We start from the raw sequence: 23,574 nt of genomic DNA, 5'->3' as shown, positions 1-23,574 counted from the left end.
AAAGTTTTAAATTTTAAAAGAAAAAGTATTCAATTTGGGTTTAACTCAGATTAACTTGAATAAATTCTGATAGGTTATGCAACACCAGCTATTTTATTCCGAATGTAAAGTAATTTTATAAATTAAATAAACTCAATTCTTTAAAGAGGGAAGGTATCCATTAATTTTTATTGAAATGCTAAATAATGCTAATTGACCACAGTATTTGATTTTGTGATGTTTTTATTATATAAGGAAGTGTTTATTCCCGTACCTTCAGAAGTGGTGCTGATTCCTCAAAACTAGATTCTACAGTTTCAGCTAATATTTTTCAAGAAAAACAGGAAAAGTGGTCTTTAGAGGAGTATTCCCAAATAGAATTACATCATCCGTGCTCACATGTCCTTGTAAAATAAAATACAAAGACGAGGCCTTTTTTCCCCCTAGTATGTCTTTTCACGCGTGTTGAAGTACGTTTTTCTTCAGTGTTATGTTTGGGGCGGAGGAAAGCACGGTTTCTTTTTTCTGTTTTTATTTCAGCGCCACCGCCGCCACCGCCGTCTAGGGGAGGGCCGCCTCCTCCCCCGCCACCCCCGCACAGCTCAGGCCCCCCGCCCCCTCCCGCCAGGGGGAGAGGCGCTCCTCCTCCACCACCTTCTAGAGCTCCCACCGCCGCGCCTCCGCCACCGCCTCCGTCCAGGCCAGGTGTGGGAGCCCCTCCACCGCCACCAAATAGGATGTACCCTCCCCCGCCTCCAGCCCTTCCCTCCTCAGCACCATCGGGGCCTCCACCGCCACCTCCACCTCTGTCGTTGGCCGGCTCAGCGGCACCGCCCCCGCCACCTCCGCCTCCGCCTCCCCCGGGGCCGCCACCTCCGCCTGGCCTCCCTTCTGACGGTGACCATCAGGTTCCACCTCCTGCAGGAAGCAAAGCAGCTCTTTTGGATCAAATTAGAGAGGGTGCTCAGCTAAAAAAGGTGGAACAGAACAGTCGACCTGTGTCCTGCTCCGGAAGGGATGCACTTTTAGACCAGATACGACAGGGTATTCAGCTGAAATCTGTAAGTAATCTGTTCGTTTCAGTTTAGACGCTCTGTCCTAACGGAATTTTAAAGTAATTTATGAGACAACTTGGAAAATCTTTATTTTTTGCTCTTTCCCTTGGTATTCAGGTGTTTAACCCATTGAATTTCTGATGTTTTTACAAACTAGAACCACACACATTTATACCCTATACCTGCGTAGCCCATACTTCTATAATTAGAATATCACCCCAGAAAAAGTTCCCTCACGCCTCTTTCCATTTGTCTCCCTCTCAAAAAAAAAAAAAAAAAAAAAAAAAAATCACTAATCTGATTTTTAATCACTGTAGATTAGTGTTGCCTGTTCTTAGAACTTCATGTAAGTGGAGTATTATATATAGTATGTTTGCTGTGTTCTAGACTTCACTTCTGAATAAAATTTATTTGAACTTAAAGATAAATCTTTAAACTGGAGAAGTAAAAGCCCTGCTTGTAACCAATTATAATCATCTTGGTAAGTTCATACCATTAACTTTATGAAAACTAAACGATATTGTAAAGTTTCTGTGTTCTGAAATTTAGACTCGTAGACAGTCCGACTCTGCAGAAACTTTGAAAGAGTTCTAATAGAATTTTGGATAATGTTGGTAGAGAATTTTGGATCCTGTGTATTGGAAGAGGTGATCATATACTCTTCTAGAGCAGAGGTTGGCAAACTGGTTTTTTTTAAAGGACCGACCAAATGGTAAATATTTTAGACTTGCAGGCCGTATGGTCTCTGTCACAACTACTCAGCTTTGCCCTTGTATTACAAATGCAGCAGCATACATGATGCAAAATTGGGCGTGATTGTGTTCTATAAAGCTTTATTTATGGACACTGAAATTTGAATGTCATGTAATTTTCACATGTCACAAATATTCTTTTTATTTTCTTCCAACCGTTTAAAAATGTAAAAATCGTTTTTCACTTTAAAAGTTCTACAAAGGGGCGCCTGGGTGGCTCAGTCAGTTAAGCGTCCGACTTCAGCCAGGTCACGATCTCGCGGTCCGTGAGTTCGAGCCCCGCGTCGGGCCCTGTGCTGACAGCTCGGAGCCTGTAGCCTGTTTCAGATTCTGTGTCTCCCTCTCTCTGCCCCTCCCCCGTTCATGCTCTGTCTCTCTCTGTCTCAAAAATCAATAAACGTTAAAAAAATTAAAAAAAAAAAAGTTCTACAAAAACAGGATGAGCTAGATTTGACCCATGGGCAATAGTTTGCTGACCCCTTTTCTAGAATCTGAATTGCCTACATCACATACTCCCGAGCTTTTACTTATGGTCTCTCAGTTCCAAGAGGAACATTTGCTCTCCAGGGCTTCGGGTTGGTGAGGGTGGTGGATTTTTCTGTGCAGTAAATGAAGGTGAAAGGAGATTCTAATTGGAAATGATTTTGTGATGTAGGGAATTATGGTAACTAAATTTCCGACGCTTGGTTAGGAGGAGAACGATGGATAGGGAACGCAGCTGACTGAATGGAAACGCTTGAACATTGGCATAGCACAGATTTTAAAAACTCTGATCTTTAAAATGTACCTAGGTCTTTTCCTGCCATGTGATCAACCTGTGAGCAGTTGTCTCTGCTCCCTTTCCCCATTTAGTTTAGACTAAAGGGTTCTCAGGAACAGTTGAAGAATTTCGAATAGTTGTTAGTGGGAGGAATTAGTGGCAAAATTAAAGGGGTGCCTGGGTAGCTCACAGTCAGTTAAGCATCAAACTTCAGCTCAGGTCATGATCTCACAGTTCAGGAGTTCAAGCCCTGCATGGAGTTCTCTGCTGTCAGCACAGAGCCGTCCACTTTGGATTCTCGGTCTCCCTTTCTCTCTGCCACTTCCCACTCGCGTTCTCTCACGCACTTTTTCTCTCTCTTTCTCAAAAATAAATAAACATATATGTAAAAAAAAAAAAAAAAAATGACCACAGCCCAGGTGAGTAGCAGGCTTTAATGGACTTTACCTCAGACTCAGCGTCACTCATTCCTGCATCTGCCACTCATAACTTCTCTTTTTGTTTCTCTTGTCTATTTCCTCTCTCTTGCACAATCAACTTTTATTGCTTTCTCTCATTTGCTGTTACTAATAAGGGGTTATTTCTAATAAATTAAATTGTGTTCTCATTTTTTTTAATCCCACTCCTTGTCTGTCCTCTTTTCTTAATTAAAAAAATTACTGAGTTAAGTTCCCTATTTTCCCCATCATCATTTCTTCCCCGTCCCATCCCAACTCTCTTCATTCTCTACATTTCTTTTAGAGAGAAAAGTATGTTTTATTCTAAATGTAGGTCATTCTTCCCCTAAATAATCACTTTTTAAAATTAATTTTAGAGTATTATCCTAGAGGAATAAATCAGTGAATTATTGGCATGTTGTATGTGATCTGAGTCCATAGCTTTACCTCGTTTTTTAAGAAAACCGTTCTGTGGTTGAAATTTCTCCAGCTATGTTTCTTTAAACAGTCTATGTAAATCACTTATTCACAAATGAATATGACTAACATAAGATCACAGTTGGCAGGAAGGGTGTAACTATTCTCTTACAAAGATTTTGAGTTACATGTTCATAGTACCTTGGATAGCACCATCCAAGTAAGTACCTTCAAAAACGTGTTTGTGTCAGTGTTGTGCTCCTGTGGTCTGTGCGGTGTATTCTCACATTGCTTCAAGGGTGTCTTAAGTGTTTCTTCTTACTGCTGCTACACTTTTTGGAGAGCCTCATGCTGACCTTCAAACCTCAGAAACTGTTTCTGTTGTCTTTTTCATTTGTGGCACTTCTATACCAGGAGTAGTTAATACCCAGCCTCCCCAAACCTAAAAACTAATGAATGAATCAGTATCTTATGGGGGAATTACTTTGAATATTTTTAAAAGAAAAAGACCTATTAAGTCTCCAGAAAGACAAGTAGTATTAGGAGAAGAGCTGTAAAGACCAAAATAAAAAGTTTGTCCTAAAAAAGTAGTTTTTCTTTGGGAAATGATAAGAATCCAAGTAAAAGAGCTGTACAATTTCATTTTTAAGTATACTGGTATTCTACCTTTACATGGGTCATGTAAGTCCAGAGACAAAATTAACAAAATGAGTTATTTTGGATAAATGACCTCTCATTTTAGTCAAAGTACACTTAGAGCAGTAATTTCCAAATTATGTATTTTTTTCCTGAATCTCTACAGATTTCCTGTATTTTCTCTTTTTTAATGAGAGTTGGAATTGGAGTATTTTGTATAGGTACTCGACTTTAATGAGACCCCTTGATATTGTTTCCCCCGCCCCAAAAGTAGTTGATACTAGATAGAAGTACTTTAGTTAGGGATAGTGGTTGCCTTGTGAGGTAGGTACATTTTGAAAGTTACCTGGCCGAGCTCCTTGAAGAGAAGTTATATGCTATGAGAAGGAAAGTTCATTTTGAGTTATAATAATATATATACATATATTACACATATTTATAAGCTTGTGCCATATGAACTATAAATATAGTATACAAAGTTATAAGCTTATTAGCGAAGCTGAGTTTTTCTAGGAGATTAGAAGTTTCTTCGGTTGCTCTTAGATATCTTAAGTGTCCTTCTCACCTAACAACTCTAAGAATCTGAATATACCTTAATTTTTTATAAAATGCTGATCCTTGATAATAGTTTTAAAGTTTCATCAGCTAAGGCTTTATGTTCTAGAATGAACAGAAGTAATCCAACTGCAAAGGCAAGTATTATTTAGGAAAAGGTTTGTTATTTTAAATTTGGAAATGTGTTGATAGCTTTATACATTAAGGAGAGGACGTATATTTTGAATAATTATTTTAAGGCACAATTTATTTCTTCTTAAATTAGTTAATCCTGTCCTGGGCTTATTTGCTCTTCTCCCCCCCCCCCCCCCTTTCTTTTTTTAAATAGGAAGTGATTCTAAAAAAGTAAGACTTTCTGGAGACAAAAAGTGTTTGCTAAGGATTTAGTTCTAAATTTTGCTCACTTTCTTTTCCAAGGTATCTGATGGCCAAGAGTCTACACCACCAACACCTGCACCCACTTCAGGAATTGTGGGTGCATTAATGGAAGTGATGCAGAAAAGGAGCAAAGCCATTCATTCTTCAGGTATATTTATTTATATGAGTGCATTTATATTTAATTTCAATATTTGAAGTTCTGTTTTCTTTTTATTTTATGGTAGACTTTGCTCGCTTTCCCCCTGCTATTGAATAACACTGATGTGGATATTAGGGCAAATTTTTAAAAGTTTTTGCCACCATGATTAGTCTATCTGATGTTTAATGGATTCTAGTACACCATAGCCATAAGCATAAATTGGAAGAACAACTTCAGAAAAGTAGCAGTTTCATTTCCTATGCTGGGAATACTAATAGAATGCCTGTCAAACCTCTAAACAAAGCTTGAGATTCTGGATCCCATTCCTGTGACATTCTTGTGACATGAGAAATTCAGGTTTCCCTGATTTGTAAGAATTTGGGCTGAGAAATTAGGTTTTCTGGGGTTTGCTAAAGAATCCTGAAGTGTTTTGTGTCCTCTTTTTCGTCATTTTCTAAAAGGTTTATTTGAATAAACTAGTTCTCCCTATTTTGAGGCCATTATTAAGCATATGTACACCACCATATAAATGGATGTTACTTTCAAAAGAGAAAGCAATTGGTCTAGCTGATGTAGTGCTTGAGGTTTACTAAAGAGCTTCCCCAGTATGCTGTACTAGAATCTGATCTTTGTTCTTATTGAATTATTATTTATTCACTGTGGACCTCAATTTTTTTATTTGTTTTATGGAGAGAATTCATGAGTCATATCTAAGATCTATTACTAATATTTATTTTCTTTAAATAGACATATTTATTCCAACACTGTTACAGAGATAGAATAGGCTAGTTCATTCTGTAGGTATTTATTGTAGGATAATAATTAAAAAACAATAAAAATCCCTGCCTCCATGGAGCATGCATTTCAGTGAGAGACAACAATAAAGTAAATTAGAAAAACAGATACTAAACGGTGATATGTGCTAAGGGCAAAAATAAATCAGAAAAGGGAGATATAGGGACTTGTAGCTGTAGGAGGGAAGTTCATTTTGAAATAGGATGAGCCTAACTGAAGTGACATTGGAGAAAAGACCAAAAGGAGTTCAAGGAGTAAACCATGTAGAAAATTGGGGAAAGTGTGTTCATTCCGGTAGAAAGAACAGCAAGTGCAAAGTTCCTGAGGTTGACGAACAATGATGAGGTCAGTATGGCTGAGTAAGGAAGAGGGGGAAAGAATAGTAAGGCATTGAAGTACAAGAGGTACAGGAGGCCAGTAGTAAGGCTTTGGAGGCCATGAATGTGATGGGAAGTCATTGGAAGGTCCTTAGCAGAGGGATGGCAATGATCCAAGCAAGAGATAGTAGAGGTTTGAATGAGATTGGTAGCCCCAGTGAGCAGAGATTGGATACTAGGTATATTGTGAATGAGGAAATAATTGGGTTTGCCGAGGGATTGGAAGTGAAGTTTAGAAAAAAAAAAGTGAAGGATGACTCCCAAGATTTTTGACTTGAGTATGAAAGGGGTGAAATTTTCATTAATGGAGTGGGATGAGACTTAGGAGGAGCAGGTTTGAGAGGAAAGATCAGGAGTTTGGTTTTTGTAAATAGTAAATTTGAGATACCTACTAAAAATTCAAATGTAGATGTTGTGCAGGCATTTGATTATGAGCCTGAAGTTGAGGGAGGAGGTCTGGACTGGTAATAGAAATTTGCATGTCATTGAGACAGGCATGGTATTTAAAGTTACAGAACTGGCTGGGATCCTTAAAGAAGTGCATGTAAATAGAGAAGAAGAGATTATAGTAGGCTCTGAAGGCTGGAGAGTGCAGTATCATAGAAGCCACATGAAGTGTTTGAAGGAGGAAGGAGTCAGGATATGGGTCAAAAGTATGATCGGTCAAGAAAATGAGAACAGGAAGTCAAGCTTTAGTTTTAGCAATGGTCAGTCATTGGTGATCTGGAAAAAGCAATGTTACTGAGTTCAGGAGAGAATAGGAGGGTAGAAAGGGATGCTGAGTATTTGGACTACCTGCTCTGTTTCCTTAGTGGCTCAGTGTCAGTGAGTTTCCTGCCTATCACTGGAGTTATAAGTGGAATTGCTAGCCGAACAATCTGTTCAGTCAGGTGGGGTTTTTTTTGTTTGTTTGTTTTACACCTTTTCTTTAAAGGTAGTCAATTAAATGAGCCTTTCTTAGATTTGAGATCTGTGAAAATTCAGAGAGGCCAACCCAAATGAGGGTTTACACATAAAGAAGCACTAGTTGAAATTCCTTACAGAGATACTAAGGGACTTACTTCTTAACTCCTGTTCTAATCTTCAACTGACCATCATACCCTTTATATGTATTGTATTTGATTCCTTTTAAATTACCCTAGTCACTCAATTGGTTTGTGTGTCAATGGAATGGTTTGTGTGTCAGAAGTTAAACGATTGGAGAAATCACCCAAGAATTCTGTAATGTTATTTTATTTATACATATATTTTGATTGTTTGACTTGATGATTTTCTTTTAGATGAAGATGAGGATGAAGATGATGAAGAAGATTTTGAGGACGATGATGAATGGGAAGACTGATCTATATATTATATATATATATTTTTAAGGTGAAATACTAAACACTACTTTCTGTCTATGGATTCTGTAAAATTATCATGTAAATGTTCTACCAATTTGCTGTATATTTTTGTTGCCTTTTTTGCTTTTTTTTTTTTATTAATCTGTGCAATACCTCATTTAATCTGTAAAGGTTTGTCAAAATCCTCTACAAAGCTACTCCCTGTCATTGTGTGCAAGTTTACACCAGGATGCTCACTTAAATTTGTGAATATTTGTCATTCCATCAACAAGGGAGTTTAAATATTATATGTGAGACTGACAAAAACCTTAATGTAATTTAGTTATAATGCCAGAAGGAAAACACTATTTTCATACCCTACTTTTTCTGTACCTAAATTTTCTTATTAAAATCTAGTATAGCACTACATTCTTTCTTAAGTGATGCAGACCTTAGTTTATTTAGCCCCTCCATTTTGAACACCATGCTACATGAATGTTGAAGCAGACACATTGCACGGTTCTCTAGACATCACTACACCGATGCAGGTTCTCAAATTGTAGCAGGATGCTCTACGGAAGACCACTACAGAGGCCCTAGTCGGGAAAACCCGTAACACTCCTCTTCCGGCAATATTGCCTGTTCCTGTACAGAGGGGTATGTGGAGGCTGGGATCCTAAGGAGACCTTGCTTACCTGTACTTGACTGAGATTATTTTTATGCTATAGCAAATGTGGCAGGCTCTTTTTGGGAAAAATTTAAAAATATTTTTGGTATCAGTCTTCGATGGTTATTTAAGTTTTTGCAGTTTGGGGATTTTAGGGGTAATATTCTCCATGAACTGAAGGAGGCAATACATAATGGTCACTTCAGTTTTGGTTAAGTACGCTATAAAATCAGAACATGATGGAAATGATGTGGAATTATCGGGTAGTCTGTATGGGTTGAGGTATTCAGAAATACCAACCATACAAATGTAATTGAGCTGGCCAAGGTAAACACTGTAATGCTGAACTTAGTACACTATTTAAATTTTTCTCTTTTATAATTTCTCAAGGTTTTTGTCAACTATCAGGTGAACAGTTACATTTTTCTTAAAAGATTGGTGGTCCCAACGTCAAATTTCTTGAGAGACATAACTGAATGCTAGATTTAAAATAAATAAATAAATAAAACTTTACAACCTGCACATTTGTTATGTATACTAAATGATGTCTTAAAATTAGGGTTTCCTTGCCTCTCTACAATACACTAATCTGCCTAAAGGTGTTGTTTTTTTCATATTTATAGTGCTAATTATCATACCTACCTATTTTAAATTTTAGGTAGAAAAATGATCTGATTCAAATACAGACACGTATTTTTCTCACATTGAGTCATACGCAGAATGTAGTTCCAAATGTATTTCATTACTATAATCACAATATCCAACTAAAAATTAAGCTCTCTAGAATTGTACCGACCAAAATCTAGTATTGGCATGATCTTGACAGGCTGGACCTGCAAGATATGGCTTGAATTTTAACCAGTTATCACATCATCTCTAGTGATCATGCATCTAGTTATCGTAAGAAATAATTTAAAAGGTTTTGTTGCTGAAAGCAGTAAGTGGTGCAGTAAAATAGTTAAGTTATTCAAAGAATGTTACCTTTCTTGCAAGAGTAATTTAAACACGGGAAAGACTCTAGACTTTTTTGTTTCTTGCAAAAACAGTGCCCTCTGCTGCTGGAAACCTTTTTCTGCTTACTCTCATTTTTACTGTGGCTTGAGCTCAGTGACGCCGAGTCTGCTGTGGATGAGGCTGGACAGCTACTAACCAATAGAATTAGGAATTTGTGCAAATGGTAAATAGAGCATTGTAATTATTTTAAGTAATATTCAACATTTTTCATTTTTTTTTTCTTTGTGACATTATTGAAAAAAACATTTTAAACATCCTGGAAATGTCTTTAAGGTAATGCCAATTTAAGATCTCTCTTAACTTTTGGCCCAGGAATTCAGGGTTTTCCGGCAAACTTTGGTGTGATCTGTATTTATCAGGAGCTGCTCTGAGTAAAGGATGTCAGTTCCTTGAGTTGGAAACACAACTTTTAACGTGTAAGATGGGTATAAAATTTGCCAAAGGTAATCAGGTTCATTCTTCTTAAAGAAAAAAAAAAGGCTTTCTGTTGTTGTTGCCCAAAGTCTAAATTCCCATTGGCTGAAACACAGCAGCTGTGGGGTTCAGTCCCGGCATGAAGACTGAACCCACTGCGGGTGTGCAGGCCGCATGTTCCAGCCACCAGCTTGTTCACCAGCTTCTCTGTGGGTGGCACCACACCTGTGCTTTGTCTGAGAGCCTCCCACGGTCACCGCAGCTAAACGATTGTCTGACAGCCTTCGCATTTAACAGACTAGCATGAGGCTTTTTATATCTAAGTGCTATGTGATAGACAATTTCAGCTAGCCACATATTGTATGTGTGAGATTCATAAAGACTTTTCAATCATTCGTTTCCATTTATCAACTGAAATTTTGTTTAGTATGTGAATTTTTTCGAAATGTATAGTGATAGGATATTGCACTGGTGGCAATTCATCATGGAGCATAATAAAATTAATTTGACCCAAATAGGCGAAAAAAGCGTTTTTCTTTATTTATGTTAAGAGATTAAAATGGGTAAAAAGAAATTTTAACCGTAGATTAGAGTAAGGGTACGGCGCAGTGAGTGATGACGGTCGAAGTGTTCAGCAGACCGCACGCCCTGAGAGAGTGTGCCGTGAAGTAAACACCGGTGAGCAAAAGAATGTTCCTCCCTGTTCTGCCGGGAAACGTGGCAGCTGCTCAGCAGCTCCCGGGAAGCCACCCCTGTGCGGCACAGAGCAGTCACATCGCAGGGTCACACCGCAGCTCTTTTGCACACCAAGAATGTTGAGGTTCCCTAAAATCAGAATGATGCTGAAGCTTACCGCTAATTTCAGTGGAAGCCAAATGTAGCAGTTCACGTGGGACTTCAATGGTTCTTCATAAATGGTATCAAGATGGTACTTTAAACAGGAACCTCAGTTTTGATAAATAAAATTTTCTGTTCTGCTGACTCTGGCACAAGTGGGTGTCTGAAGATTAAACTGAGCTATGGAATCTAGTGTGTGGGATGCTACAAAATGCCTTCTAAGAGCTTTAGCCAAATTTATATGTTCTATTAAAAATTCCTTTCTGTTGTACAATGTGAATACTTAGGAAAGTATTAACCAAACTTTAAAACAGATTTTTAAGAGACAAATGCCTCAGAATTGGGCTTGTCACATTATATTTATCTAATCAAAGGAGAAATTCCTGAAATAACTTACTGCCCTTTAGAAATGGAGTTCTTAAAGGACAAGTATAGAGATAAAGTCTATTTATAGTACAATAGAAAACTCTATGGAAAAGAAAAATTTTACTTGGCACACTTATTTTATTGTTAAATCTTACCTCCTAAACACAGCATTCTCATAATCTCTTGGTCTTTCATTGGTGATTTTTTTTTTTTTTAATATTTATTTTTGAAAGAGAGCTCACAAGCAGGGGAGAGGCAGAGAGAGAGGGGGACAGAGGGAGAATCCAAAGCTGGTGCTGTGCTGACAACAGATAGCCCCGACGCGGGGCTTGAACCCACGAACCGTGAGATCATGACTGAGCCACCCAGGTGCCCCTCATTGGTGGATGTTTTTTAACCTTTGCTTTGTAGTGAAACCACTGGGAAAAGGTGTAATAAAGTGGCTCTTATGAAAATTTTGGGGACATACTTTGCTGTTAATGCTAAGACTGCCTTTGCTTCTACATATGATAACATGGTATCCTCCATTGCGTGAAGGAGACCACTAAAAATTTTGGCTTTATTACAAAACATGTCTACATAAATCAGCCGTTCCTGCTTTTTTTTTTTTTTTTTTTTTTTAACATACATCAGTGGTCATCCTAACTACTGAGGCAGTATTTAATTTCACACACATCCAGTGTAAGTCTTAACTGGTCATATGTACCACCATCAAGATTGACTATCCATCAGGATATGGATAACACACAATCATTTCGTGTATTGGGGTATTTCCAGTAAATTTGAAGTCCCTTAATTTTGTAACAACCACAAAAATTTCTTACACTTAACTTTAGTAAGGATTTAAAAAAATTTTTCTACTCAAGAGGAAGTTAATCTTAACAGTATCAGATTGCATTATGGAACTGGAAGTTCCAGGTGTCATATTGACATGACTTTCTATCTTGGCCTGGATGGCATGTCTTGACCTAAATTCAGTTTTATCTTGGTCATGGCTACATGTGTGAAGATTTTCATCAAAGCCTAAGTCTAAGAATTCGTAAGCATCAATATCACCATATTTAAGCAATTGTTTATTAAGACTAAACAGGTGATGGACATTAAAATATGATTGCGGTGAAGTAGATCCCCTCCCTCCTTCAATCTAAACTACTTATTTCACAACTGAAAGACAGCTGGAGACCATCGAGTTCCATGAAGCCAAGTCTCATCAAAGTGGGGGCTCGCCTGAGGTCTGTTAGAAGGAGCTAATAGTGGAATTCCGATCAGGCTACCAGTTCAGTTGCTCTTTTCCATGCGCCTTAATGCTGTTTTATTCTTCTGTATTTTTCTTAGATTATGAATAAATTGCAGATTTACTTTGTTTCTGAAAGATTTATGGCTACAGATTTTACCCTTTCTCACATGTCATCTGGGTGTTGATAGAAGCTACCAGCATCCTGTTCCCGTCTCTGCCTGGGAAAGCTGGCTTGCTTTGAGGAGCCGGCCTCTGACTCTGAAGCATGTGATCATATTTTGGCTCAATGATGGTGGCCACCCTACATTGTCCAAGCATTCGGTCATCACAGGACACTCCTGTCATTTCGTACTGGGTTAAAAAAAAAATGAGCTTTTTATTCTACATCCAACTTATTTTTGTCAGTTTCTTATGGGTGTAAAAGCTATTGACTTTATCTAGACGTATTTTGTAAACCCTTAACACTGAACTTGCCTGACAAAAAATTAGCTTGAGAATGTATTAATCTTTCTGTATAATTTTCAGTCAACAGCTGCACTGTCAATTTAAAGACCGGGAGTTCTTCCAAGAGGACAAGGACAAACTGGACACTTTAAATCCAACTTCCTGGTTTTCTTATTAGTGAGACAGGGGAGATTCGAATTTAGTGGCATATACTTCACCCTTCCCGGAAAAGAGGCAGGGAAGTAAAGCTTGTATTCCGGTGTTTGTGGTGTTGAAGGAGACAAGTGAAAGGAAAAGGCATCAGCAGGTCCAGTTAACTATAGGGAAACAAACAAAGGTGTTCACAATGTCTCAGTTCTGTAGTGATCTGTGAAGAACTCTAGCTCCTTAACTCCACTTCTGAACCTAAAAAGAGACAACTTTTATTTATTTTATCATTTTAGGGCGGGAGTCTAAGGAGACAGAAAATAGGAGAGTATTTGCAAGCAGATTTTTGTTTCAAGATTGGGATTGCGTAAACATTCAGCAAGTGCAATTGAATGTGTTAAAATCTCCATTTTGAAGAGTGATACCCAGTTAAAAAGAAGTTGATAAAATAGGATATTTGGTTTTATTAAGTAAAGGTATAAATGTAGAAGGGCCAGCTTTTTCTGAGTTGTATATTCAGCTACAAATCTATACCAGCCTTTTCAAATGGAAAATTCAATTGCTTTTTTTTTCTTTTTTTAAAAGACTTTTCTGAACTTTGCTGTGGATATTTGACAAAAGTTGTGATGTAGTTAACATTAACAGGTAAGTGATTATGAGAGAGTCTGATTTAATGAGCATAGTCCTAGATTGCAACCATTTTCTTACCAAGCCACCGGTAAATGGAGCACATTATGCTTCTATTTAGGTGGCCTTGTTTGCCCCTGGTTGAATGGCTGGACGCTACAGAACATGTTTGTTAGGACCTGCTGCCTAAAAACGTTTAGGAAATTTGAGTTGATTCTGAGCCGGATGATAGCTTCAGGCCAGCACCAGAGCCCTAAAGTTTACAACCACTATCCCTGGGTCAGCCTGATGTGGTTTGTGCCACGAGACCATGCACAGAGCTCTGTGCACCACTGAGCCCTCCCAGTATCCTCCTCTCACTTTCCACTTCCATCACGTGGTTTTCCAGATCGTCATTTCCCAACTATCTAAATAGAGCCAAACATCATGCCGCTGAGAAGGGTAGGGAGACACAAGTACATTTTGCGTTGGAGTTTAGTTTTGACTCTGTAAAGCTTACTTGTAATCGTTAATGGACATCTTAACACAGATGGGATTTGGTGGGTCATTGGAGAAGCTAGGGTAACTTGTAGGGGGGAAATGTGGTTGTATTCTGTCCACTGCATGGCTGGTTAACATTGAGATGTAGCAGTGCCTTCGTATCTTGGTCTTAGCTTGTGATGTGTGTTAAGTTAGAATTGCAGTAATGACCCCACACACAAACCGGTTGACATAATAAAGCAAGTATCTTTCCACACTTGGAAACCATTGCTGTATCTTCACGTTAAGATACACCACAAAATTGAAGATAGGGATGGGCAGTATAAAAACTAAAGGAATTTTTTGAGAGTTTTTCCCAGAAAGCTTTCAAATACACAAGTTTTTAAATTAAACTTGTGTTTTTAAATTAAACTTTAATGAATATTAAATTAAAACATTAATCTAAAATATTAATTGGTGAATAAAGCAAGTAGGAACAGGAACAGAAAGAAATGTTCTCCTGTCTCAAGTTCCTGGCTCTTCAAAAATCCCCAGGCATCATATTTTTGGAACGACTAGGTGAGTGCACTTGAATGCAAGCATCATTATCCTAATACTTAGCCAAACTACTTAAAATGATTATTGTTACTGTAAGTTGAGGATGCCTGGGTGGCTCAGTCGGTTAAGCGTCCGACTTCAGCTCAGGTCATGATCTCACGGTTTGTGAGTTCGAGCCCCATGTCGGGCTCTGTGCTGACAGCTTGGAGCTTGGAGCCTGCTTTGGATTCTGTGTCTCCCTCTCTGCCCTTCCCCCATTTGCACTCTTCTCTCTCTCTCTCCCTCTCTCTCTCTCTCTCTCTCTCAAAAATATTAAAAAAAAAAAACTGTTACTGTAAGTTGGAAGTAGACCCCAGAATAAAACAAATCTGTTGTTCTGTACTAATATATCTCTAGATTAAGATAATAAAAATTCATGTGGCCACATAATGCTAAGACCCATTGAGAAATCAGGCTCTCCACCTCCCCCACCGGCTTTGAACAGGTTTTTGTAGTTTATTAAATTACCTTGACACTTAGGAACAGCTTAGGAATAGAAGGTATGCTCATGACTGATAACAAAAGAGTGGCCAAAAGTCACACATTGGTGAAACAGGAAAGGAGACTGGAAAAACCTTGACATTAAATGTTGGAGCTACACATGTGTGGCTACCAATGGTTGAGGCCATGTGAGCTGCTTCCAGACCTGTCTAAAAATACAAGGTCTGTTCTAGCAGGTCACTGGAGATGCAGCCTTGAAGCCACATTATTAATGTCATTTAAGAAATTGTCTTTGGGGGCGCCTGGGTGGCTCAGTTGATTAGGTGTCTGACTTCGACTCAGATCATGAACTCATGGTTCCTGAGTTCAAGCCCTGCGTCGGGCTCTGTGCTGACAGTTGGGAGCCTGAAGCCTGCTTCGGATTCTGTCTCCCTCTCTCTCTGTTCCTCCCCTACTTGCTCGCTCTCTCTCTCTCTCTCTCAAAAATAAAGATTAAAAAAAAAGAAATTGTCTTTGTATGGGTGTGCATGAGCAGGAACATTTACGTATATTGATGTATACAAATATATTTATGGAACCACCCTGACCTGTGGAAATTAGAAACAACATGCCCAGGTACAAGGAGGAGAAATTAGTGCACAAGTACTTGGCTGGCTCCATTTAGGTGGAGAAATAGCATTTTAGCCATCGTGAAGCCATCATGATTCTTAGAAAGTTTACATTAATGCACTCAGCATCTAATGAGAAAATTTGGGAGAAACAAAAAGATAAGGAAAAGATTTATGTTTATAATCATCATCCACAAGACTGGCAATGGGTCGAATGGTTTCAAGATTCGACTGAGCTGGTTTCAAGATTTAGGCTGGTTTCAAGATTTGGTGACTACAGGCTGATGAAAGCAGGGTTGTTAATTTGGACTACTGTATAATTTATACATATGGCAAGAGTTTGAATAAATCACTGACCCTTCAAGAGTTGTCAGTGCTAAGTTAAGATTTCTCCATGGCTGTTTTTCCCCTTACAATTGGGAAAAAGAACCAGCCCTTAGGCATGGAATTTTGGGCATGTAGACTCAATATCCAACATACTATTCAGTGATGTGTAGGTGCTAGCAGTACTTAAGACTATTATCTGTTTCTTCAAAAATAACTGGCCTGAATTAATGTGACCTTGCTAGTGGTATTAATTGACTTACCAGAGCTGTTCTGGCAAGTCTTCTGGAGGAACAAAAATAATATGTCCAGTTCAAAATATAGAAAATTTGTTCTCAAGTTATTTGGTTTCCAGACTTAAATTCCCATTGGCAATTTTTCACATCTACCTCAAAGATAGAAACCACTGCACCATGTTGAACAGGAAGGCAGAAGAAACAATTTTCAGAAAATTATCGAGATTGTTTCCCCATCTGAGGTACTGTTTCTCTTGAAAGCATCGTCCCCTTCAATCACTCTCCAGCTTTACTCTTTCTCTTAATATTGTGGCAACAATCTCCCTTGGGCTCACCCCTCCTAGAAATTACCCAATACAATTTTTTGTTCTATGGTTTCTGTCATTCCCTGCTACTTTCCTCCCCAGAAACTGAAATGAACAGTAATTGACAGGTAATTAAGAGATCTGGGAGTATACAATGCACAGAAGAGGATTGGGTTTGCATGTTTGTGTTCTTGAAACTTGTGAGTTGATACTGGGAAATAGGGAGTCCAGCAAAGATCCCAGGAACTTCATGGAAGTAATAGCAAGAACACCTTCAAATATTGGCAATACTTTTACCAGCCCATACAAGTGTTTTTGTTTTTGTTTTATTTTCACTTTTTAAAAATAAGTTTTAATTTTAATTCCAGTATCGTTACGAACGCTTTTCTCATAAGCACTTTTCCCAGAGGGCACAGCAAACACCTGACCACTTAGTTTGCATTTCCCGGTGTCCAGAGTTCTCTGACTTCCTCAGGGATTCACGCCCAGCCCTGTCCCCTTCTGCAGAGGGAACTGTAATGTGGGCACTCATCCAGTTGCAGACTGGGCTACTTTTTGATGTTAACGAAGCCATCTAAGGGATCTTCCAAAAGCCTCATGGCCATGCTTACTCCATCCCCAGATATTTTTCTTTTGAGATGTTTTTCCTTTGAGAATAGTCATGTTTAAAAGCATCCATTTTAATACTAACCAGTATTTATTAGGACACTTACTAAGTGTTGGACACTGCATGAAATATTTTGCTTCAGGAAGTTGTCCCAATTTTTCAACTAAGGCAAATGAGACACGTTAAACAGTTTGCACAAAGTTAAAAAGCTGTTAACTGTCAGAGCTGAGTCACAGACTTAAGTCTGTCTTAATACAGAGGCTGTGTCTTTAACCACTAGAGTTCCCTGCCTCCCACGTGTATTAAGTCACCAGTGATAGTCTGGGTAAAAAATAAAAATATTATTCCAATAGCTTCATTTCAAAAGTAGAAGGCTTGGGATTGTTCTGCTTATGCACATGCAAAAGCCCAAAGGGAACTGTTTCATTCTGTTTTCCAGGAAAACACACACACACACACACACACACACACACACACAAAACTCAACAAAAGGAAAATATGTTATAATCATGCAGCTCAACCAGCAGCCACTAAAGCAAGCCAAGGCACGTTGTGAGATCAGTGCAGTCTCATATTTTGGGAGTATTCAGTGGATAGAATATAGTATTTTTATAATTCATCTTTGGTTTGCTCATCCCCAACCCCCATTTCCCCCCTTCCACCGGCACTAAAATATTTTTTTTCCATTTGAAATATTAGATTAGGTAACTAACACGTTTGAGCAATCCCAAATGCTTAATAAGTGATGACACAAGGATTTATTTGGAATTACCTCAGAGTCCTCTCTCTGAACTTGAAGTGACCTGTGCCAGTGCGTCTCCTTTCCTTACGCATTTTCCATGTATTTCATATTTTTACCACCCCAACGGTGACTTCCAACTTATGAATATCGTATGTGGAGGCAAAACTGGTTTTGTTTTGTCTTTTTTTTTTTTTTGGCTTATGTTAAAAAAATTTGCATGCCGTTAAAAACAACGTTCACCACTGATAGCTTCTGAGTACAAGCATAGCTCTCCATCCTAACAAATCAAGATTCCTGTTAAACGTCCTACGAGTGTCTCTGAAAAGAGTCACCAGAAATTCTTGGCAGCATTTAGAGAAAAATAAGTGAGGGGGTTGGTATGTATTACCTTGCTCCTCCTGAACGTGGTATTTCCAGCTTTGTGCTGGTCCTGGGTAGGAGCCACAACCCCCACTGCTGTCATGTGGATGAACCAAAAGCTGCAGAAAACCAGGGTAAACCTTCTAAAAAGACCATCATAAATATGTATAAATACATGCAGCTTCCCCCCACCCCCGACTCTTCCTTCAAAAAAAAACCCCAAATGTCCAAAAAATGTTGTTTAACATTCCCAATTTTGCTGAAGGGTTTGCAAAGGGTTCCTCTGAGCAGCCACTCGTCGGTTTATTCGCTTACATGGATTCACGGGTTTTTAATCTGCGTGCCGCCACCACCAAGCCCTGGGCTCGAAGAGGAGTTAATCCCAGATAAATTCAGGGAGGGCAGTTTGCAAAGTGCAACCTGAGACTGACTTTTGATCATCTGTTTTTGTGTTTATATAACAGTGATCACTCAGATGGATCATCTGAGATTTCATTCAGGAGGAGAGGAAATTTAGCGGTTTGTGCTCGTGACAGCAGTATTTGGACCACAGCTTGTATGTTTGTCAATGACACGTCTAGTTTTTAAAAATCCAAAATATATAACCCCACGACAGCTGTGTTGCTAAGAAACTGTTTAGTTTATAATAAAGGTTATATAGCTAATTGCACAATATCTTCATCCGGAACACGTGGTTAGTCGTCTGAAAATTACTGCAGAATGGCTAATATGCAAACAGAGAATGTATCAGAGTAAAACCCTACACTTTAGACTGCAAATTTGTCTTTAGGATTTTAAAGATTATACTAATTTTACCTCAAGATGGTTCTTTTAGAGAGCGGGGCTTTTCATTTTCCAGTGTCAGTCCCTGGCTGGCCCCAGTGCTCTCCTGACAATAGCTTGCACGGCCACTCGTGACCGTAGCCTGACCTCTGCTCCCAGATCACACAGAGAAAAGGGATGGGGGCTTTGAGGGAGGAGGGGCATCAAGAGAGGATGCTAATATTCTTAGAATTCTGGCCTTACAATATTCACAAAGGAAATGGTATCATTGGGTGCTCCTTGGAGCCCCTAAGCCTCCATGTGTAGGTCCTGACTTGTCTTAAAACCTGGGACCAATCTTCCTCTAGAACTTCATTTCCCAACCATGTTCCTTTTTGATCCCATCCCACCGTTGGCCACTCCGGGAGGAACGATGGGAAGACACTGTCACGTTGCTTCCTCATTGTCACTGAGTAGCTGATATCTCCATCTATTCAAATACATGTATTGAGTGCTTGCTGTTTATTAGGCATAAAGATAAGATATAGCCTCTGGTCTCCAGGATATATAGTCCAGGAGGACAGTGGGAAGATTAAGACATGTACACAAATAGTACGCAGCGCAAAGCAAAATATATTGTGAGACTGTGGAAAATGAAATATAAGAGGAGTGGGTATTGAAGGAGGAAGATGAGTTCAGTTTTAAATACATCATGTCTGAATGTGAATGTGTGGGCTCAGAATCACGGGGGGGGGGGGGCGTTTATTTGTGCTGGCAGTAAGGATTTGGAGGTCATGTGATATGAGTAGTATTTAAAGATAGCAGCTTGGATGAGGTCACCCAGGGAGACTGTGGAGAACAAGGCTCTTCTGCAGGATGCCCTTTTTCCCATCTCCTTGGGTCAATAAGCTACTTGTCTTTCAAGGTCTCTTGCAGGATGAATTAGGTGCTATCCAGATTTAAAGAGTGGGAGGGGAATTCCAGGCAGGTAAGAAGTATGCGAAAAGGGTTGTGTCAAGAGGGGCCACCGCCTGTTCAGGGAGCTGCAGGTTGCTCAGGACGGCGTTAGCACATGTGGACAAGCGGTGGAAAGGAGGCAGAGAGATCATCAGGGCCATGTCTGCCAGGCAAAGGGATTTGAATTTTATTCTGTAGAATATGAGCTACCCCTGAAGAATTTCAAAAGGTGGCTGCTGTGATCAGAACTGCATTTTGGACAAATATCAATCACTCTAGCATGTTAAAGACAAGTTGGGGTGAGTGGGAATGGAAGCAGAGCGACCAGTCAGGAAGAAACCAGTTCAGAAGCGACAGTCCAGATAATAGATTGTGAGTGACTTTATGCGGGTTTTTGTGTTGTTCTGGGAGAACATATAGCATCTTCCAGGGGGGAGGAATTCTATTCACAGCCATAACTTTAGGGTGGCTCCTGTTAGATAAAGGGCTCATGGGATCTGCATCACACTAATTAGCTTGGAGGCGCAAAGGTAGACCCAAACTTCTTGTTGGGATGGGACCAGAGAGAGCTGAATTTGCTGTGCATACCAGAGTGAAACAAATCTTGAATTCCCGAAAGTAATGTAGGGGGGACAGTAGTGATGCAGAAGCATGACAGAAGAGGAAGGAAGTGATACGCTAGCAAGAAAACACAGACTATTAAGTGGGATGAAATAGCCAGGGGCGTGCGGGGGGAGGGAATCTCTGATGGTAAGTTAGACAGAGGACTTCTCACAACAGTAAGGTCTCATGTTTGGTTTGAAGTCGTTTGTGTTGCTCTAATATCAACCTTCCTTCGTTTCCCCAATTTTCATGCAATGTTGGGGCTTTGGAAATCAAGAAGGAGGGCTGATTGCCATGGGTCAGTCGCCACATTAGGTCAGTATAATTTGCACCAGGGCCATTAAATCATAGGTTTGGTAGACGCAGGCTCGGAGCAGGGACCCAGAGACAACTATGAGGAGGAATTCTCCTCCATCCCAGGAATTCTCTGAAATCTTGCAGAAGACCATGGCCTGTCACAGAGATGGAATGAGATTTCCAACTGACTTTATCTAGAACATACATGCAGTTTCCCCCTAAAGTTATCCTAGAGTGTTCCTATAAAAACTTCCATAAGCAGAAATGGCATAAAGCAAAGAAGCAATGACTTAATTTGTATGGAAAAATTTGTGAGTATCCCAGATCCAAAAAATAACCTCTCCTAGTTTTTTCTGGCACACAACTTCCTAACAAATGCACGAAATAAATTGAGATAAAGCACAGATGCTCACAGACGTGGTTCAAAGCTTTGGAGGCTTGGTGCTGAGATGCTGAGCACAGGTCCTGGTGAGGGGTCTTGGCTGGGCCCTCTCGCAGCCTGAGGTGTGCTTTACCCCTTAACTAGCTCACTGCAAAACAAACACTGAATGCTATTCTCGGTTTTGGGTTTTTGGGGTTTTTTTCAAAGATGAAAATCCTCTTTGGATTCCTTTTGGTCGATGGAAATGGGTACTAACAGGTCTTTCATAAAAGTGAAGAGGTATAATGCAAACTTTCAAAAATCAGGGTGTATATATATATATATATATATATATATACATACACACGTCATTTTTACTTGACATATATCTATAAATTTATATATAAGTGTATAAATAATATAAATACTTTTTTCATATCAAGTAAAAATGATTACGTGTGTGTGTATGTGTGTGTGTCTAAAATATAATTTTAATTTCTCATGTCAAGTGAAAACGACATACCAGGAGGATGTGCCTTTTCTCTTCTGAGGTCTGGGGACCCTCTGGCCGTCCACCAGCAGTAGACCCTTTAGTGAAACACCGAACTACACTCATCTTGGAGAATGTCCCACCCTAGCCCTACAATCGATTTCCATCTCCACTGCTCCCATGAATTTGCTCTCATCAAGACCACCAGTTCAAGTGACCCCCTTCAGGCTGAGACAAAACGTGCTGAGACATTTTACGGCCCTGACAGCACCTTCCTTGGGGCAACTCTGTGCTCTGCCACACAGTTCTCCTCTCCTTCTGACCGGTTACACTCAGAATGCTTCTGCATTCTCCACACTCGCTGACCGTCCTCACCCAAACCGCCATCTCTAAATGCCACTCATACCTTGTGACCCCCAAGCCCCCATTTCCAGTAGGAATCTCATCCCCATCATTCTAGACCCGCCCACACAGTCAAACGGACAGGCACTTCAGTCACAATGTATTTCAAACTGAAGTCATTTTCTTCCTCCAGCACCTGTTCGGCTGCATTCCTGTCCCACTCTGTGGCACTGCTATCCACCCAAATGGCCCGGCCAGGAACACAAGTGTCGACACAGACTCCTCTCTTTTGTTGCTCCCTGCCCCCTACGTTTAGCCCGTTACTAAATTCTGTGGGATATGTGCTTCCTTAGTCTCTGCTCTGTTTTGACTCCTTTACACTTACACAGAGTTCATAGATCAAATTTGTGTCGTTTCATTCTTTTTTTTTTTTTTGGTTTATTTATTTGTTTTGAAAGAGAGAGAGAGAAGGGCAGAGAGAGGTGGAGAGAGAGAGAGAGAGAGAGAGAGAGAGAGAGAATTCTAAGCAGGCTCTGCACTGTCAGCACAGAGCCTGACATGGGGCTCGAACTCACAAACTGTGAAATCATGACCTGAGACAAAGTCAAGAGTCGGACGCTTAACCAACTGAACCACCCAGGCGCCCCTGTATCATTTTGTTCTTAAATGATAGCAATGGTCTCCCGACTGGTCTTCCTACCACAAGCCTGGACCTCACGGAATCCATCCTTCTCTTGGTTACACAGGTCATATTTTCAAAACCTTTATAAACATCATGTCATTCCTCCTCTTGAAATTCTTTGATGCTCCCAAGACTTTCATAATTAAGTCCACATTCCTTAGCTTGCACTAAGTCACTCAGATTGGGCTTCTGTAACTCTCAGTTCATCCCAGCTTTTTTTATTCATAAGTAGAAAATAGTATGAAGTTTTTGAAAGACATCTTACTAATGCATGCCTCTGCGGTTCAGATAGGCATATAATTTGGCCACGAAAAAGTTGGTAAACATGATAATTTGGTTGAAACCTAATTTCCAGTTTGGGTGTACCACAATGATGGGTCACAACCCCAGTCTATCTGGGAGATGGCTTTTTAGCTGCCAATCATTCAATCAGTTCTTGTAAGGGCTTTTTGGAAGAGCTGCAAGTCAGAATAACTCAAAGGGATGGGTTAAAACAAACTATATATCCAACATCAGAGGACTAATCAAAATAACCTAATTATCCAACAGTCACTGAACTTTCTTACATAAAATATGGTGGGTTATACAAAGGTATGTATGCTATCTTCCCCTTTTTGTAGAAAACAAAGTAGTATGTATATTTAAATATGCTTCAAGGAGAATCTAAAAGCATATACACTAACGGGTCATCAGTGGTTGTTCTGTGTGGGCAAGATTATGGGGATTCTTTAGGTTCTTTTGCTTGTCTGTATACTCTGATTTTTCTTAATGATCACAGACTATTTTTGTAAAAACGTAGGCCGTGCAGAAACTATACAATACTTATATTTTCAATTCACCAAAATCATCAATACTATAAAAAAAGACTGAAATATTAACTCTTGACCAAATCCTTGTTTTTACAGAATTACATTAAACCCTATGATTTTCAACTATTTTCTAGATTGCTCTGTTTCCACAAACTGAAATATCCTTCCTTGTTCCCTGACTTCATCATGTGACCCTTTTTTTAGCCTGCCATCTTCTCTCTTTTATATATATAATAT

The 23,574-nt window shown here is 39.4% G+C and overlaps 1 protein-coding gene across 1 annotated transcript in view; it reads left to right on the top strand.

Moving 5' to 3' along the window:
- Positions 1 to 10,212, top strand: part of WASL (WASP like actin nucleation promoting factor) — a 62,491-nt gene extending 52,279 nt beyond the window's left edge. The window contains exons 9-11 of the mRNA XM_011280527.3: positions 520 to 1,040; positions 5,009 to 5,117; positions 7,561 to 10,212. Coding sequence (XP_011278829.1) covers positions 520 to 1,040; positions 5,009 to 5,117; positions 7,561 to 7,622 — 692 coding nt within the window. The 3' untranslated portion in view covers positions 7,623 to 10,212. The remainder of the gene's footprint in view (positions 1 to 519; positions 1,041 to 5,008; positions 5,118 to 7,560) is intronic.
- The last annotated feature ends 13,362 nt before the right edge of the window (positions 10,213 to 23,574 follow it).

Source organism: Felis catus, chromosome A2 (genome assembly GCF_018350175.1).
Source record: "Felis catus isolate Fca126 chromosome A2, F.catus_Fca126_mat1.0, whole genome shotgun sequence".
NCBI classification, from domain to species: domain Eukaryota; kingdom Metazoa; phylum Chordata; class Mammalia; order Carnivora; family Felidae; genus Felis; species Felis catus.
Note: the sequence above shows the minus strand (reverse complement) of the source record. Positions and strands in the feature narration are given on the sequence as shown.